We start from the raw sequence: 16,612 nt of genomic DNA on the forward strand, positions 1-16,612 counted from the left end.
CTTTTTCACATGATTTTCAGCTTTTTCAGAATGACAAGACAACTCAAAAAAACGTAGTATTATACCGCGGTTTACATATAATTTTTTTTAAAATTTTTTAGATTGGTCTTCCTTAGTAACACCAATAAGTTGAATATTTGAACAATTCTATGAAGAAAATACTACATTATGTAAATAATGGCAACAATTCTATTTTAACAATATTTTTATTATAACAGAATTTGAACAACATTTTATTTTAACATGACAACACAAACATAGCAAACCTAAAGATACACATAACAAAAAACAAACAGTACAACTAATGAAAACACTTGACAAGGGAAACATAAAGATACACTACTACGCTCAATACGTACAAGCCACTGTTTAGTCACGACCGGTTACTACTCTCTGCTCCAACCACTTGAGTTGGTCTTCCAGCTTTTTTTTTCTTCTTTCACCTCCTTGAGTTTCGCCTTCAACTCCTCAATTTCTTGGTTGGTTCGGCACTCTCTTTCCCATTGCCTCGTACACAAATTATAAAAATCATAAATTCTCTCTTTGTAGTATTTCTGCTCACATGGTTCATCCATCTATACCTCAAAATCACATGTAGGCTCGTCGGGTTGCCTATCAAACTTTTTCATACACGCCCAGTAGCGGCGTCCACCTTCTTTCCACCAATTGTACAAACTGCATTTTTCTCCGCAATAGCACCTTGGGACATAAAGGGGTTGTTGAAATATTTCTTAAAGAAAAACTTTAGTTTTATGAAAATACTTGCTATTGGTTATTGTTAAGCACAGAAAATAACTAGAATGCACCCATTATTTATAGGCAAGATTTCACATAAAACGTAGTATTATACCACGCTTTACATATTAAATTTCTCTGAAATGAAACTGCTTTTTCACATGGTTTTCAGACAGAGCTACAAGACAACTCAATAAAACATAGTATTATACCGCGCTTTACATATTAAATTTTTCTGCAAGAAAACTACTTTTTCACATAGTTTTTAGCTTTTTCAGAATGACAAGACAGCTCAAAAAACGTAGTATTATATCGCGCTTTACATATTAAATTTAATTTTTTAATATTAAATGTTTTGTATTTATTACAAACACCAATAAGTTTAATATTTGAACAACTATATCAAAAGGTCATGTTAAAAAATAAGATGTACCAAGATTATGGAACATAATTGTATTTGATAGATATTGCAACATACACAAGTACAGACACACATTACAAAAAATAATACGAAAACAAAAGACTAGGGGTATCCTTGATAGTTGGGTACATTCGACCAACTTGCACCAGGAGCTGGATTGCCACCGCCACGCACACCACCTGAAGGATATTTACGACGGTCGTGTCCTGTTTGCGAGCATATGCCACATTTACGCGCATAAACGGTGTCACCAACATCCATTTGGTTCTGCATACGCGTTCTCTTTTGCACTTGCAGCTTGCGCAAATAGTCCTTGTTACATACCATCTTAAAAGGTTCCGGCGGCCAATAATGCTCAGCACCTAATGGCTGCAACTGCCACTATAAGTGTCTACGTATGCAACAACACTATATTGCCTATCAATATAGTTGGTTGCCCCAAAACCAACTTGTTGAAAGCACTTCAATGCATGTGCGCACGACATGCGGTAGATGGTCCATTTCCCACATGAACACAGCCTTTTGGCTTCATTCACCATCTGTAGATTATTCCCACGGTGTCCGCGGATAGCGGTCTTAACTTCAAAAACACCCCGGTCATGATCGTACTGTAGAAATGAATGCCAATGTGCTCTCCTCCTGTACCTTTCAAATCTTCTCATGGGTATTGGCATAAATTGAACACCCATGTCCATCAATGCCGATGCAGCTCCATGCCTTTCAACTAACCTCTTTGCACTCTGTTTGAATGTCATGCGGACCATGGCAGTGACAGGCAATCCACGGGCAGACTTCAAGAAGTCGTTGAATGACTCCGACACATTTGTAGTTAGGGCTCCCCATATTTTGCCGCCATCAGCATGCAATGTCCACATGTGAAGCTCATGTCCCATCAGCCAAGTATAGGCTCGTGGATCTAGCTGCCGGATCGTTTCCATGCGCCTCATGAATTTGCACTGCTGGTGCTCAGTTGCAGCCATCCATATTAAGTCATGCAAGGCCTTGTCAGGATATTTCTTCTAGAAATTGGCCTTCAGGTGCCTCACACAGTAACGGTGGTACGCATAGGGTTCCTACCATTCAGGCAAGTTCCGTACAGAACTTAAAATACCACCATGTCGATCAGATATTAGACAAATACCCGAACGCTGTTTGACAACGTGCTGCTTCAAGTGGTTCAAGAAAAGCGTCCACGTCTCTTTGCTTTCGTTGGCACAAATGGTAAAAGCTAATGGAAATATTTGTCTGTTGGCATCTACTGCAACTGCAATCAAAAGCTTAATATCATACTTTCCATAGACATGAGTACGGTCTATGGAAATTACAGGACGACAATGCACAAAACCATCAATTGCTAGTTTAAATGACCAGAACACATAGTTGAAAATATATTCCGGTCTGTCCGGACTCCGCTCAAACCTCCATTCAACAACAGTCCCGGGGTTAAAGTGTTGCAGTGCGGCCATGTACCTAGGCAGCGATGAAAAAGACTTATCCCAGTCGCCATAAATAAGTTCAAAGGCACGTTTGCGACCGAGATATGCCTTTCTTTTGGTTATAGTACAACCATACTCCTGGTGGACGACTGTAATGCACTCTTTAATCTTGAACCTAATGGACACTTCCAAATATGGAATCAAGACAAGAGAAATCAAGTCTACATCCAAGTTGAAATGATTCTCATTGAATGTGTCCATTTCACATCTGTGGGTGCTAATAAATTTACCCACTTTTCACAAACCTGAACTCTTCTTACTGGCACGCAACATCCAGTGACAACCCATAAAGTCTCTACGGCATACAGCCTTGTATACCTCCGTAGTTGACTCCCTTATCGTCATCTCACGCCATTCTCTTACAGTGTAGATTTTTATAGCCCTAATTAGGCGAGCTTTATCGGGGAAATACATGCCCTTTATCAGAACCGCTGGTCTAGACTCATCCCACATCACTGACCGAATTTCATTATCATCCCTTGTGAGGGCATCCACGTTCGGCATACTTGGCAAATTATTAGGGAATATTCCGCTCATGAAATAGCATGTGGGACTCGTACACTCTTTGTCTAGCGGGAGGTGGAGGAACATGCTCCCTCGTCAGCTCAGGCTCAACATTCACTTCCTCCTCATCATCACCCTCATCAAGGAAGGGTGTGTCATCTCCAGATTCATCCGCATTGTTGTCATAATCACTATCATCTTCCTGACTCTGCGCATCTGCCAAATCACGAGTCAATACGTCGTCTATGGGCAACTGTGTGAGGTCAGGAACATCAAGAAGCTCGTTTTCACTGCACAAAAAGAACAAAATGATAAGTTACCCAACTAGATAAATACTTTACATATAGCTATATCACTTTACTTACAAGTCGTACTGTCTTGACGTTTCATGATGGATATTTTCTTGTTGGTGACGACTCCCGGATGGACCACCATGGTCCAATACGCCAGAACTACGCATATTCCAACTAGGGGCGAAGTCATAACTTGTAAAATTCATATCCGGACGGTACCCCCTATGAAAAATATGAGTGTTAATACAAATTCAATTAAAACATAAAATAAACAATGCTAAAGCGTAGAAAAACTGAAGTTTACCAGTCGTCTTGTGGATTATATAAAGTCAAAAAATTATTTTGTGGTTGCTCATTCGCCGGTGGTGACAAGTTTAAATCAAGGCAAGCTCTTTCATCAGCAATCTGTCCGGCAAAAACTGCTCCAGAATAACCACTCGATGATTGGGGGTTATCCCTACTATGCACACCCTCATTATTGGGAACGTCTTCAATCTTGACGTATATTTCCAACAATCTTATTACAATAAATTCTCTGTATTTATCCGGAATCCGCAAAAAATCTCTAAGAGTTTCATCATCTTCGATGTTAAACTCAGAATAATAAGCAAACCCCTGCGGAGTCACTGAATACGGAAATCTACCGGTTACTTTAAGGTTAACCAAACGCTTCCTCACACTCATCTTTTTACGTAACAACGATACCAATTTATCGTACTCCATTGTAAGCGGCAATTTAACATGACACTGTGGAGGTGAGCTATACCTCACAGAGTTATTCTCCAGCACAACCTCACCCCCCCCCCCCCAATATAATGAAACCTTATTTTGACTCTTCAGATATTATAAAAAAATTATTGATAAGAAGAAGAGAGAAGTATGAACGGAAGTTTGAAGAAAATATTGAATGGATTTTCATAAAATTGAAACGCCTTTAAATAAGGCAAGTCCGAGCTTGGGGTGCAGAATTTTTTTATGTAAAATGCAGTACAATACCACGTTTTATGTATTTGAATTATTGTTATGTCAGTTATCCGTAGAACACTTATTGGTGGGCCCAAAAATCAGAGTAAAACGCAGTATAATAATACATTTCAGTGTAAAACGCAGTATACTACTGCGTTTTACACTAAAAATTAATTCTCTGCAATCCTACAGAAGTGGGCCCAAATATTATAGGGAAACCCAGTACAATACTGCGTTTAAGTTAAACGCAATATTGTACTGCGTTTTCCAAAAAAAAAAAATTTAATAAAACGCAGTATAATACTGCTTTTAACTTTAACGGCTAACTTTTTGTTAAAGTAAAACGCAGTATTATACTGCATTTTATGTATTTATGTAACTTTTTTTTAACAGTAGAAACGTATTTTATGCAAATTTTTGCACTATTTAAGTTTCGGCTTCGATGCGAATATACCTTCACGGGTTACGGGTGACAGTTACAACAATGAGGAAAATTAATAGTACCCCAGGACATTCAGGGATAGATGTAGACCCATCGGGCAGGTATAATCATTCCGAGGGTGGGTAGGGCGTTTCCACCCAAAAACTATCAGGATAAATTTATGGACATATGCAACAGTACCCTGAAAGTTGAGGGGAAGCAAAAGATCGTTACCTCACACAATAACGTGGCGCTTGCTACAAAAATTTCAAAAACAACTTTTTGCAAAGTTGAACAAGAATTTGTTGAAGTTTAAAGACACCATGAGTACGGCCATTGAGCAGTGGTAACAACCTTCCTTTAAAGTTACATGAATAAATCACAAGAAATGATTCAAACTGGCGGAAAGAAAAGAGGCAAAATAAAAAATAAAATTAAAAAAAACACATCAAGACCCCTGGAAGCTACTGAAACCTAAGACTCAAGTCAAATGGAACAAATAATTAATCAAAAAAATTGAATGATATCATGTTCTGGATGTTAAACACGTCAGTCTATGAACAATTCCATAAATAAGGTTGGGAAGGCGATTGCGCAAGTTGGCAACACAATCACAATGTACTGCTGCTCTCACTGGCAGAAATAGAAGGTGTTTCGGTCTTGACATGATGCATACCCCTGCCACCTATATCAAGACCCTGAAAACGACCAAGGGGATCCTGTTGCATTGTATCTGGGAGAGCCTGCCCATGGCCTGCAAGTAAACGGCGATGAGGAGTCAACAAGCTGTCCTGGAGGGAATGAAACTGCTGCATCTGTATGTTCTGGGATTCGCTTGGCCCTGACTGTGTCTGATGGGAAAAGAATGCTGATTGATTATATGGAATGTGTTGCATCCCCAAATTGTACGCATCTGAAGAGGACATTTCCCCTGTAGCCATTTTAAGTCTTTCCACTTCCTGTTTCAGTGCTTCATTCAGAGCTGTAATATAGGAACAGCAAAACAAATACGCACAGCATTAATAAATTTTCTCGCTATCAACATGAACTGGAATTGTTATTCTCTCAAATAAGCGGGGACAAAGCAAACATTATGACTTTCTATTTGTATATTAGAAAAGTAACGGTAGATTCAGTTTTGCTATGTATCCTGTCCATAAGAGGTGGAATAAGCAGCTGAGAATTTCAAGATGATGTGTAAATGACTGATAAACATAAAATTCTGGAAGGAAATGGAAAAGACAGAGAAAAGATAAACATACCATCACGTAACTGAGCTTGTTGTGCCATAGCTTGCAAACGGATCTTAAGCTCTGTGTTCTCATTAGTAAACTGGGTCGTATCCCGCTGCAGATGGAGAGAACAATCAGATGTGAAGTATCGATTATTGTGAGGGAGATGAATGAAATTCAGTAACCAAAATGTTGAAACATCTTTTGTTAATTTGAGGCATGCACTTTTTTCCCTTTGTATATGCTTCCCTCACTCCCCTACGAAAGGAAGAGTATTTAAGGGCATATTGCATGCAAAATCCACTTCAGAATTTTTGCCATGCATGGAATACTTGGAGGAAAGACACGCTTACTTTGTTAGACATCTAGCTGAGAAAAGGTATTACCATTTAAATGCAGGAAGTTAATCCCTAGGTTTGTCTAAACACGGTTAATTTTCACACAAAATGAATGATCACAATGTTTCCATGGTCAAATTCAACCATCAAGTTTCTATTTATTTAAACAGACACAGCCGTAGCTGTAGCTGGAAAAAAAATGGCTGTTATAGAATGGTGTGCAGACAAATAATTCTCATAGTTAATGGAATACAATGCAATCTGTAAGCACACCCATGAATTTTAGAACAGATTTCGAAGTTCACGAAAAGGAAGAATTACCTGGAAAAGGGTTAATTGTGCAGAAAGAGTGGTTGCTTCTGTTTGAAGGGTCTGAACCTTTCTCTCAAGTTCAGTTATGTAACGGGCCTTCCTCTCTTTCGAGCGAGAAGCAGACTGCCGATTAGCCAAAATCCTGTATAACATTCTCAAATTAGAAACATAACGTGGCACTGCATGCATCAGACATGGTGGTGTATTGACTTAAATATTGGTACAGGCAGAGCATACTTAGACGCATCAGAGTGCTGGAGATTACAACAGCAACTACTACGCCTCGATACCAAACAAGTCGAGGTCAACTATATGAATCCTCATGGACCATGTTCCCCATTTAAATTCATCTCAGGCCAACATTATATGGACAAAATAAAAATGAAAAAATACTAGAAGTTCTCCATATTTCCTATTGGCACATGAATCTCTAATTAAGGCTAAAAAACTCCTAGAAGGCATTGGACCTAGAGTGAATGCATCAGAGTGTTGGAGAGTCTTGTTGTAAAATAGAAACATATTTCCATTTGGAGTTGTCTATGCTTCTTAGACAAGAGGCAGATTAGTAGTTTCAAGAAGCTACAGTTTCCTGACAAAAAATGCTCCGAAATACTAGTGCATAAATTGCCTGACAAATTAAAGAGGCAGATTAGTAGTTTTAAGAAGCTACAGTTTCCTGACAAAAAATGCTCCGAAATACTAGTGCATAAATTGCCTGACAAATTAAAGCTACTTCAATTCTAGTATTTAGCACAAGTTCTAGAATATTAGTATCCAATATAGCTTCCAAACTTACTACGATGAAACCAGTCTCACATATTCTCAGGGCATCATCAATGTGAAACATAGCGCTTCGCTTTACAATATGTCATTATCCAGTGTGATATGTAAAAAGGCTTCAGTATTAATACCACACAAGCAGCTTTTACGAATGACATTTGTAAGTAAGTTTACATATATTTTAGCTCTTGGCAAATCCGAATCAACACAAGCAATTTGTCAACTGCCTTCTTTGTTTTCCATTAATGGCATCAAGTTAAATAATCTCCTTCTGAACAGCTATCCTAAAATCACCACAAATCATAGAAGTCAATATTGGAATATCCCGAGTTTAGAGCCTTTTAAGAAAGCAGACAAAATGCTATATAGTGCGGTCATTTCTATTGGTTTCCAAAGTCACAGAGTGTGATCTATAAGGGGAACACATAGGATTATATCACATGTCCAGGACCATTGTTTTGCCTCAGATGTAAGCTATGGTACAGAATTATAAGACTCTGAATCATGTGATACTAGATGGACGAGCCAAACTTTTGGAGCACAACAAAATTAAGGTGAGTACAAAACTAGGTCAGGCAAGCAAATTTGGTATGGAATAGCACACCCCCTGCTGATAAAGGCCCATGAGTTAAGCCAAAGGAATCTTCCGTTTGGACTTTCTTGGTCCTAATAGATGGCCATCTTAGTAGCCAAAATCTATAGGGAATAAATTAAATGAATTTGGGCCTGGCATTATTTCAATTAAACTTGGACATGGCATTATTTCAATTAAACTTGGACATGGCATTACTTCACAAAAGAATGTCCCCCCAAGTGTAAACGTCAAAATGGACCATGCTAACACTATGTTGATTTTACGGGAACAGAGACCTTTTTGATGGACCAAACAACAATGATAATAAGCTCGTGTGATACTTCAGTAGTGCTAGGAAACTCACCAATCGGGATTAGTGGAAGCTACTCTAGTTCAGAAATTTTCTTAAGCAGGTTAAGTTAAAAGAGACATGATCCAGTTATAGACTTAACCAATCATTTTCCCAGTCCAGGGGAACAAGCTGATTGACATAACTTGGATATACTGCCATCTACTTAAAGATAGTACATGACTACAGTTAGTCTTTTTAGACTGTACTTTGCACTAAATTTCACTTAGTAAAGCTTAAGCTTCATTTCAGTTTTACCCAAATACACTATAAAGTAAGAACTAAGAATTACCTTAAAACAAGCAGAAGCATCTCTTAATAATGAGATGGATCAAATCAAACCCAATCTAATTGTTAAAGTTGCTAAACAAAAACTTGATAAGAAGAAGATAATGGGGTGCAGACTGGCTCTAGGAAAGAAATGACCAGTTCTCAGTTTCGATATAAAAAACTGTTTTGGCCTCTGTTCTGGAAAGTTTTCATGTCAACACGCATTTGCAAGTCTCATGGAGTTAGTCCAAGCAAAAAGGGTCACAGTTCAACATTCTGGTTTGGTAACTTCTAGTAATTTTAGAATAAAAATGCCACAGTTAATCTGTACTAACAAAGCATTTTGCTGGTTCAGCACACCATTTCTTGACATGAGAACTTGCACGAGTACCTCTTTGCCATCCTTGTTAGTCTAGTTTAGCGGTTTTCTTGAATCTTGCTTTTCTACAGATATGCAGTTTTAATTTTAAATCACTATAACTCCACCTCAATTTCACATATAAGTGTTCAATGACGTCACATCAATCCATCCTAATCACTGCTTATGAGAATCTTTAGCAAAACCATTAACAGCTTATTAACTCCCTAATTAGCTCAGCCCCTCGATCTCAACCACAAGACCCTCGTCTGAGAAGGGCCTTAATTCACATGACTGTACAGTATACACCTAGTACATTAACACTTAAGGAAATCCAGATCAACTTAAAAGGTAAAGAATGTTCGGGATCTCCAAGAAAGAAAGAAAGTTTGTTTAGTTAAGGAGATTTTGAAAGTAGTAAATCAAAATTTAAAAGGAAAACAATAAATGGAGGACTAAATCATGATATATATTCAAACAGATCTACATCGAGAGTTTCCTAAAATAGCACCAAATGACCGTTAAAATTAAACTTGTAAAAGAAATGTATACCTTTTGGCGCGCTTAGGATCAATGGTCCAAAGTTCAGCAAGTTTATCTGGAGCCATAGCTTTCTTAGCTTCAATACTCTCACTTAGCAACAAACTGGAACTATCCACAGAATTACTATGCCTATGACGTGGCCTACTGAAAGTCTTCTCTCCGTCAGCTACCAGTAGTCCACTACTACTTCCGGCGGCATTGTTGAATCCATCGGTAGGGTTGGATCCGGTGCCGAGTTTCTCAATGTCCATGTAAGTGGAGAAGAAATCGTCCTCGGATCCGATCTCCTCGAAACTCCCGGCGGACGCATCGAATGGGTCGGATACAAGATCTAGATCCTCCGGCAGCCGGAAGTTCACTTCAGAATGAGCTCGCCGGTGGTGAGATGGCCTGAATGTAGCTGAAAATGACGGCGTTTGATTCTTGGAGTTTGGATTTGACGGATCTTGCATTTTGACCCGAATGCGATATCCTTGGGAGATTCAGACAGTATAGGAAGAGGAGGAGCTTTTTGCGGTGGATTTAACTAGCAATACTACTAGTATACTATTATACTCCTTCCAATCCATGTTACCTCCTTTTTCATGCTCAATACATATTTAGTACTTCGAAAAGGCCCAAAATATTGCTATCATTTGCTAAATAGTTTATAAATATACTCCGTCTATCTATCCGTTCAAAAAAATATACTTTGTTCATCTATCCGTTCAAAAAAATACACGAAGTTAATTCTATTAATAAAAATACCCCCGCGACTAACGACAGAACTGATGGATCTTTCATTTAATGACGTGGCGATTTTTTAATTAGGTCACGTGGTATTATTGACCGAGAATCAAATATGGGTCTTATTTTTACCCATTTATCTGGTCCAACTCTATTTATTTGACCCGCCTAATTATTTTCTTTCTTTTTCTTTGCTTCTTTCCCTCTCTTTTTCCTTATCACCCAGCACACCCACTCTCATCTCACAAAGAATTTTTAGCGTTTCTTTGTTGATTCAATCTTTATCCTAGAATGTGATAATTTCAAGCTTTTTAGCACCTTGGTTTCAATTTTGTTGTGTGCTTGAATCAGTTATATGTAGTTATTTTTTCTCTGTTATTTCGTGGCTCTTTTGTCTTCTTATGAACAATCCAAAGATTTCTATTACTTGTCTCTTTCAAAGTTTCAATATTTCTCCTAGATTTAATTGATATACTTGGACAATTTTAGCATTTGGGCTCAATTTTTTTGTTTCAGATTTTTGGTTTGTTTTGATCCTTGTCTTCTTACTTAACAACCCAAATGTATCTGTTGATTTTCCATTTAAGAGTTTCAATACTTATCCTGAGTTTGATTGGAGAAATTTCAGAATCTGGTTTGAATTTCGGGTTATTTGATTTTGGATTTTATCTATTTTTTAATTAATTTGTTATTGTGTGTATGCAGTGTCCCAATTGGAGAAGAAGAAAGGGGGAGATCAGATGAGTGGGAATGAGTGTGATAGATACTACCCATTTTTGTAAATGGGTCGGATAAGGTAAATAGGTTAAAATAATATCCATTTTTTGTTCTAGTTAAAAATTGCCACTTGGCCCAACTAAAAATCGACACGTCAGTAAATGAAAGACCCACCAGTTCTGCCGTTAGACGCGGGGTATTTTTTTGTTAATAGAACTAACTTCGTGTGTTTTTTTAAACGGATAGATGGACGAAGTGTATTTTTTTGAACGGATAGATGGACAGAAGGTATTTATAAACCATTTAGCAAATGATAGGGATAGTTTTGGCCATTTTCCGTTACTACTTTAATGATATGTCTAAATTGTCGTTTATCTTTCATTTAATCGTCTTATTTGATTGACACTTCACCAATTAAACATTAAGAGTAAATTTCATATTTAAAAAAGTACGTATTAGATAATTCTTATTTTTCTAAAACGTCAAACAGCAACAAATGCAGAATTTGAGCTATGATTTCAACTGAACCTAATATATGTATTTGTGTGTGAAAAGTTATTACTAAAATTTATAAGAATTAAGTATAAATTTCACATACTATTTGAAAAATATAATGAGTTGGTAAAAATCTTAAACGTAGAAACATAAAATTTAAATATTGAATTTACCTCTTGTATAAGGTAAAATTGATAAATGTCAGGTGGATGCTCGTCGAGTTAACATGTGACAGTAAAGATAAATAAGATATGAGTCAATAAATAGTTGGCACCGGTTACGAACATATGACCGTGCTGAGTGAGTTCCGAAGATGCTGGAACCAGAGGCGAAAGTTTGAAAGAAAGATATCGGTTGGAAAGAGCAGCATTCAGTGAGCAGCCATTACAAAGAATCTTTGTATTTATAATCAACTGTTATACAACCATCAAGGGTGATTTTATTCATATTAAAGAAGAGCTTGATTTGGGGATCTTGTTTCCCTAAATAGAAAAATTTGTACTCATTGTAGACACAAAAATATATATACCCAAAAAGGCTAAATCTGCTCTTATTCTATTAACAACATTCTTTCTTATTGTACTATATATTGTTCTTATTCTTGTTTCCGGAAAAACTTATATCACAGTCAGACTTGTATTTTCTTCAAGTTTCTTTAATCAATTTATTTCTATTTTAATTATTTTATATTCTTGGATTAAATTAATTTAAATGTCTATAAACCACGTTACAAATTCAATTGTACCATTTTATGAATAAATATCCTGCTTTAAAATATTTAACAAATTTATTTTATTAAACAACTACTAATATTTGAACATGATGAAGTAACTTGAGAAAAAGTATCAGTATAATTTAGTAAGGTCAATAGACTATTTATTTGTAGTATTTTTGCCTTTTAGAGTTAATTCATACTTTAAAAGTGAACTAAGTTGTATTGTAATATGATATGATTAATTATAATAGAGCATTATTTATTTTATTTTTCAGACTCTATATTAAATTTGACCAATATTTGGTCTTATAAGCCAATTTCCTTAATGGAATAAAATCTTGACATTGTTAGGTAGAGAATATAAATTCTTCTCTGCACATCACAAATCAATACTTACTACAAAAATGACCTATATTTATTTCTAAATTAGTGTGATTGTGTACTTAAACTCGTTAGTTGTAGTCGTTTATATGGGAGGTGGCGGTTTATTCTTACTCGTGGGAGGTGGTGTTAATGTTTGAAGACTTTGGTTTTGACTTTTTGACTGGAAAGAGTGAGTTTTACTTTCGGTGAGACGGGAGTCTCGTGGGCATATGGGTTCCACTGATAGTCTAATCATTTCGCCGGGATAGGGATCCGTGCGCTTGTCTAAGAAAAGGTTACAAACAACCAATAGTAGATAAAAATTGTTATCCCCTTAACTAGAAGTTTCGGGTTCGAGTCCTGAATATAGAAATATTTTTAATAACGAGTGCTTCTTCTTGAATGAGGCGTTTCGCGGTACGAATTCAAATATAATCAAGTTTCAATACAAATATTGAACACTGGGTAAGAATAAAAAAAGATTACAACAAAGATAATTTTGTTGAGTTCATGAAATCTGGTGGAATACGGATAAGGAATTGGATGGAAAATTTTATTTTGTGTCTTATACAACTGATATTAGTTGTATGAGACAACTTTTTTATCTCACAGTTTTGTGAACCCAAAAATATAAGATTGAGATCCACAAATTTGTGAGACAAAAAGGAGTCTCATACAACTAATGTAAGTTGTATGAGACACAAAATAAAATTTCTCGCCACTAAAGAGTTACGTAGATCTAGTGCTTACCGTAAAATTGGTGGAGGCTGGTTAGTTTTGGGGCCGCTAATTAAGCTGGCGTTTGAATTAATATTTTGTTGAAATTTTAAAAAAGAGTTTGAAGATACGTTAAAAAATAATTTTTAAAAGTTGAAGTTGTATTGGACATATATTTTACTTGAAATAATATTAAAATTTTATGAGTGAAAAATATATTTTTCAGCCAAGTAATGGACCCAGACTAATTTTTAGAATTTGAAAATGTTTCTTCAATTTTCTTTTTCAAAAACTGATCAAATTTTATAAACAAAGAATATTTATAATTTTTTTGAAAGAAAGTCAAAAAAAATTATGTCCACACGAGAGCTAAGTATTTAGTTATCATTTGAAGTTTAATGAAAAAAATAGTCTATTTTCAGTTACAAATATCTTTCTGGCATTCTCTTTCATTTAAATGTAAATCTATATCATCTCTTCATACCTTGCGCAAAGATAATATTAATTTTTGGGTGTGTCACACCTCCATTTTACACACCCGAGGGTATATGAGGAGTTTTTCCAATTAAAGTGATATTATTCGAAATGTGATTATTTTATTTTTATCAAAATCGCCACTTGGAATAGTTTATTTGGTGTCCCAAGTCACCGGTTTATTTTAAATCCCAAATCGGGGAAGTTTCGACTTTATTTTAAAAGTCTGCGAACCAGAAATTCTAGATAAGGAATTCTGTTAACCCGGGAGAAGGTGTTAGGCAATCCCGGGTTTTGTGGTTCTAGCACGGTCGCTTAGTGATTATTACTTGGCTTAAATTGTTTAACTACTTATTTTTAGGACCTATGTACATTTATCTTTTGACCGTTTTTAATCACTTGATTCATTCATAATTAAAGAATTGAGTTGCGCGTACGTATACTCTTTTCTTTTGGCGCGTCAAAAATAACGCCTTTTTTATTTTATTAAGAAAAGTTTGGTTGAAGTTGTACGAATGCTTCCCTCGAGTTACCTTTTTTAGAATTAAATTAGCAATTATGTTACGCGAACGTATATATAATCACAATAATAGTTTAAGTCGAGCCTAAAGCAAACTACGAGTGTTTAAGGTTATTTTAACATCTAAATTGTAATACCAATATGAGGTCCATAGATGATTTAATGAAAGATGGCACACCTCAAACCATTTAAAGGAATTACACTTAATTAGGCCTAACGATATTCTTACTTACAACTAATTTAGACTTAATATGTATAACCATATACGCTGGGCTTTTAAGAGGTTTGGGCTAGCGGCAGCCCCATTGCTTATATAAATTAGAAAAAAGTCCAGCTTTGAAAGCTGCATTTGGGCTCGCGAATTAGCCCAGCAGAGAAGAGCTTAAGACCCTCTGCCCCTATTGGAATTTTAATCAAGCTTCACCCATATTGGGCTTCAAGCTGGCCCAGTTGTGAATATCTACCGGCTGGGCCTATCTACCTCTACATTTTCAGCCTAATCTTACACAATGCACGCTTTGCAAAGTTATAACTCGCATCACTTTTTAAAGAAGACAATCAAAATCGGAACAATATAAATACAATTCAAGTCTAAAATTAAGTATACTACTATGATTTGTAAGACATGCATTTATACTGGAATTTACAAGAGGAATTTTATAACTAAGGGTTGAATTGCTGGGTTTAGTACCCAGGCCCATTCGCCTGGGCCCAGACTTACTTAGGTGGTTCCCAGATTTGGGCTTTGTTGCAAGTCTGGCCCAATTCGTATTATACTCAAGTGATTCTGTGATGTTGGACTGTACTCATTACAAAAAAATCATATGCTCTGAACCTAAACTAAAAATCAAAAATAGTCAAATCTCGAATTTAGAGCACTCCAACAGTCCATTTACTAACAAAAGTCCATAAATTTACAAAGTACTTCTAAATATAGCTATGTGTCTGAAGGAAAAGGAGGAATAATTAAGGTAAGGATATCATTCTTCCTAACTCTAAATCTTCCAACTGTTACAAAAAAAATCCTTTGAATCAGCTTCAACTTGCAAGAAAATCAGCTATGGAACTATTCCTTGCAGGCTAATACTTAGTTCCAACTCTGAGGCTTCTTACTGCCAAACCAGCCTTGGTTTCAACTTAGACTTTTATGAATCTGACCACGTTTAAAGGTTAGATTCACGAAAATGTTTTCAGATACATAACCTACTATATTATCAAACCAAGCTCAAATAAACAATGCAAGGATGAGAAGAAAAACAAAAAAAAAGTTTGATTTATGGGTTTGACCATATTAAAGGTCAGACTCACAAACCAACAAGGGCTTCAAACCCAAAGGCATAATATGTTGCCTCAGACCAATATAAGAATGAACCAAAGGGGGGGTAGTGTAATCCATGAATTTGATCATGTAGAGGTTAGACTCAATGAATAAACAAAGTTTCAAATATGGGGATCTAACATGCTACCTGACCAATGCAACAAAAAAGGAAGTGTATACCAGCTGAAGTAAACAAATGACCAATGCTAAATTTATACAAGGAAATAGATTCTCATGATATAAAACTAGATGGACAAAGAATCACACATTTCAAAGAAGAGCTTCAATATTGTTGCAATTTCAGTGGATAAATCATAACAAGAAACACGGATATACATCATTGATAGGAAAGAACAACTTGTATTTATCTTTAACTTCTATTTACAAACACTTAAACATAGAAGAAGTGTGTACCTTGAACAACAATAGAAAAGAGAAGAGAAAATAAATCTCTTGAAGGAAACTTGGAAGAAAAGCAGCAGCAAACAGAACACCAGTATTACTAGAGCAGCAAAACCAGAAAAAAACAATCAGGAAATCAACCCAAAACACAACTTTCAAACCAGAAATCCCAGCTAAAGAAACTAATTTCTAGAGTATTTTTGTGTTCATCTTGGTATTTTCAGAATCAGTATGGATTTTCCAAAGCAGTATCTGTGTGCTTTTCAGAACTTTTTGTGCAGAAATATTCTTATGAATGTGTGTCATTTTCAGAATGAGAGTATCTATATATAGGCGGCCTAGGATGGGTATTTTTTAGGAATATTCCTTATCCTAATTCGGCCAATAGTACTGCCTTTTTTTACAACCCTGGTACAGCTGTCCCTTTTTATCCTATATTTCAGCATCTTTTACAATAGCTAGGACAACTTGCCTTTTCTAGAAACTTCTATTCCTAGATATTTCTGAAAATTGTCCTAAGTCTTTTTAATTCAATTAAGACCCTCCAAGTTTGTAATGATTTACAGACTAAGG

General features: G+C 36.0%; 1 protein-coding gene across 1 annotated transcript; it reads right to left on the reverse strand.

Moving 5' to 3' along the window:
- Positions 1-5,172: 5,172 nt before the first annotated feature.
- On the reverse strand, positions 5,173-10,167 carry LOC104231699 (transcription factor RF2b). The gene is made up of 4 exons (XM_009784749.2): positions 9,602-10,167; positions 6,728-6,860; positions 6,099-6,183; positions 5,173-5,818 (listed from the first exon to the last, which is right to left on the reverse strand). The coding sequence occupies exons 1-4, from the start codon at positions 10,042-10,044 to the stop codon at positions 5,448-5,450; spliced, it is 1,032 nt and encodes a 343-aa protein (XP_009783051.1). The 5' UTR covers positions 10,045-10,167; the 3' UTR covers positions 5,173-5,447.
- Between the last annotated feature and the right edge of the window lie 6,445 nt (positions 10,168-16,612).

Source organism: Nicotiana sylvestris, chromosome 5, assembly GCF_000393655.2.
Source record: "Nicotiana sylvestris chromosome 5, ASM39365v2, whole genome shotgun sequence".
NCBI lineage: Eukaryota > Viridiplantae > Streptophyta > Magnoliopsida > Solanales > Solanaceae > Nicotiana > Nicotiana sylvestris.

Bases quoted from the DNA above. Each gene is read 5' to 3' on its own strand.
- LOC104231699 (XM_009784749.2), bottom strand. From the start codon at position 10,044: ATGCAAGATCCGTCAAATCCAAACTCCAAGAATCAAACGCCGTCATTT. The intron at 6,861-9,601 runs GTATACATTTCT...AATGTTATACAG, and splicing joins GATCCTAAGCGCGCCAAAAG to GATTTTGGCTAATCGGCAGT. The intron at 5,819-6,098 runs GTATGTTTATCT...CCTATATTACAG, and splicing joins ACAAGCTCAGTTACGTGATG to CTCTGAATGAAGCACTGAAA.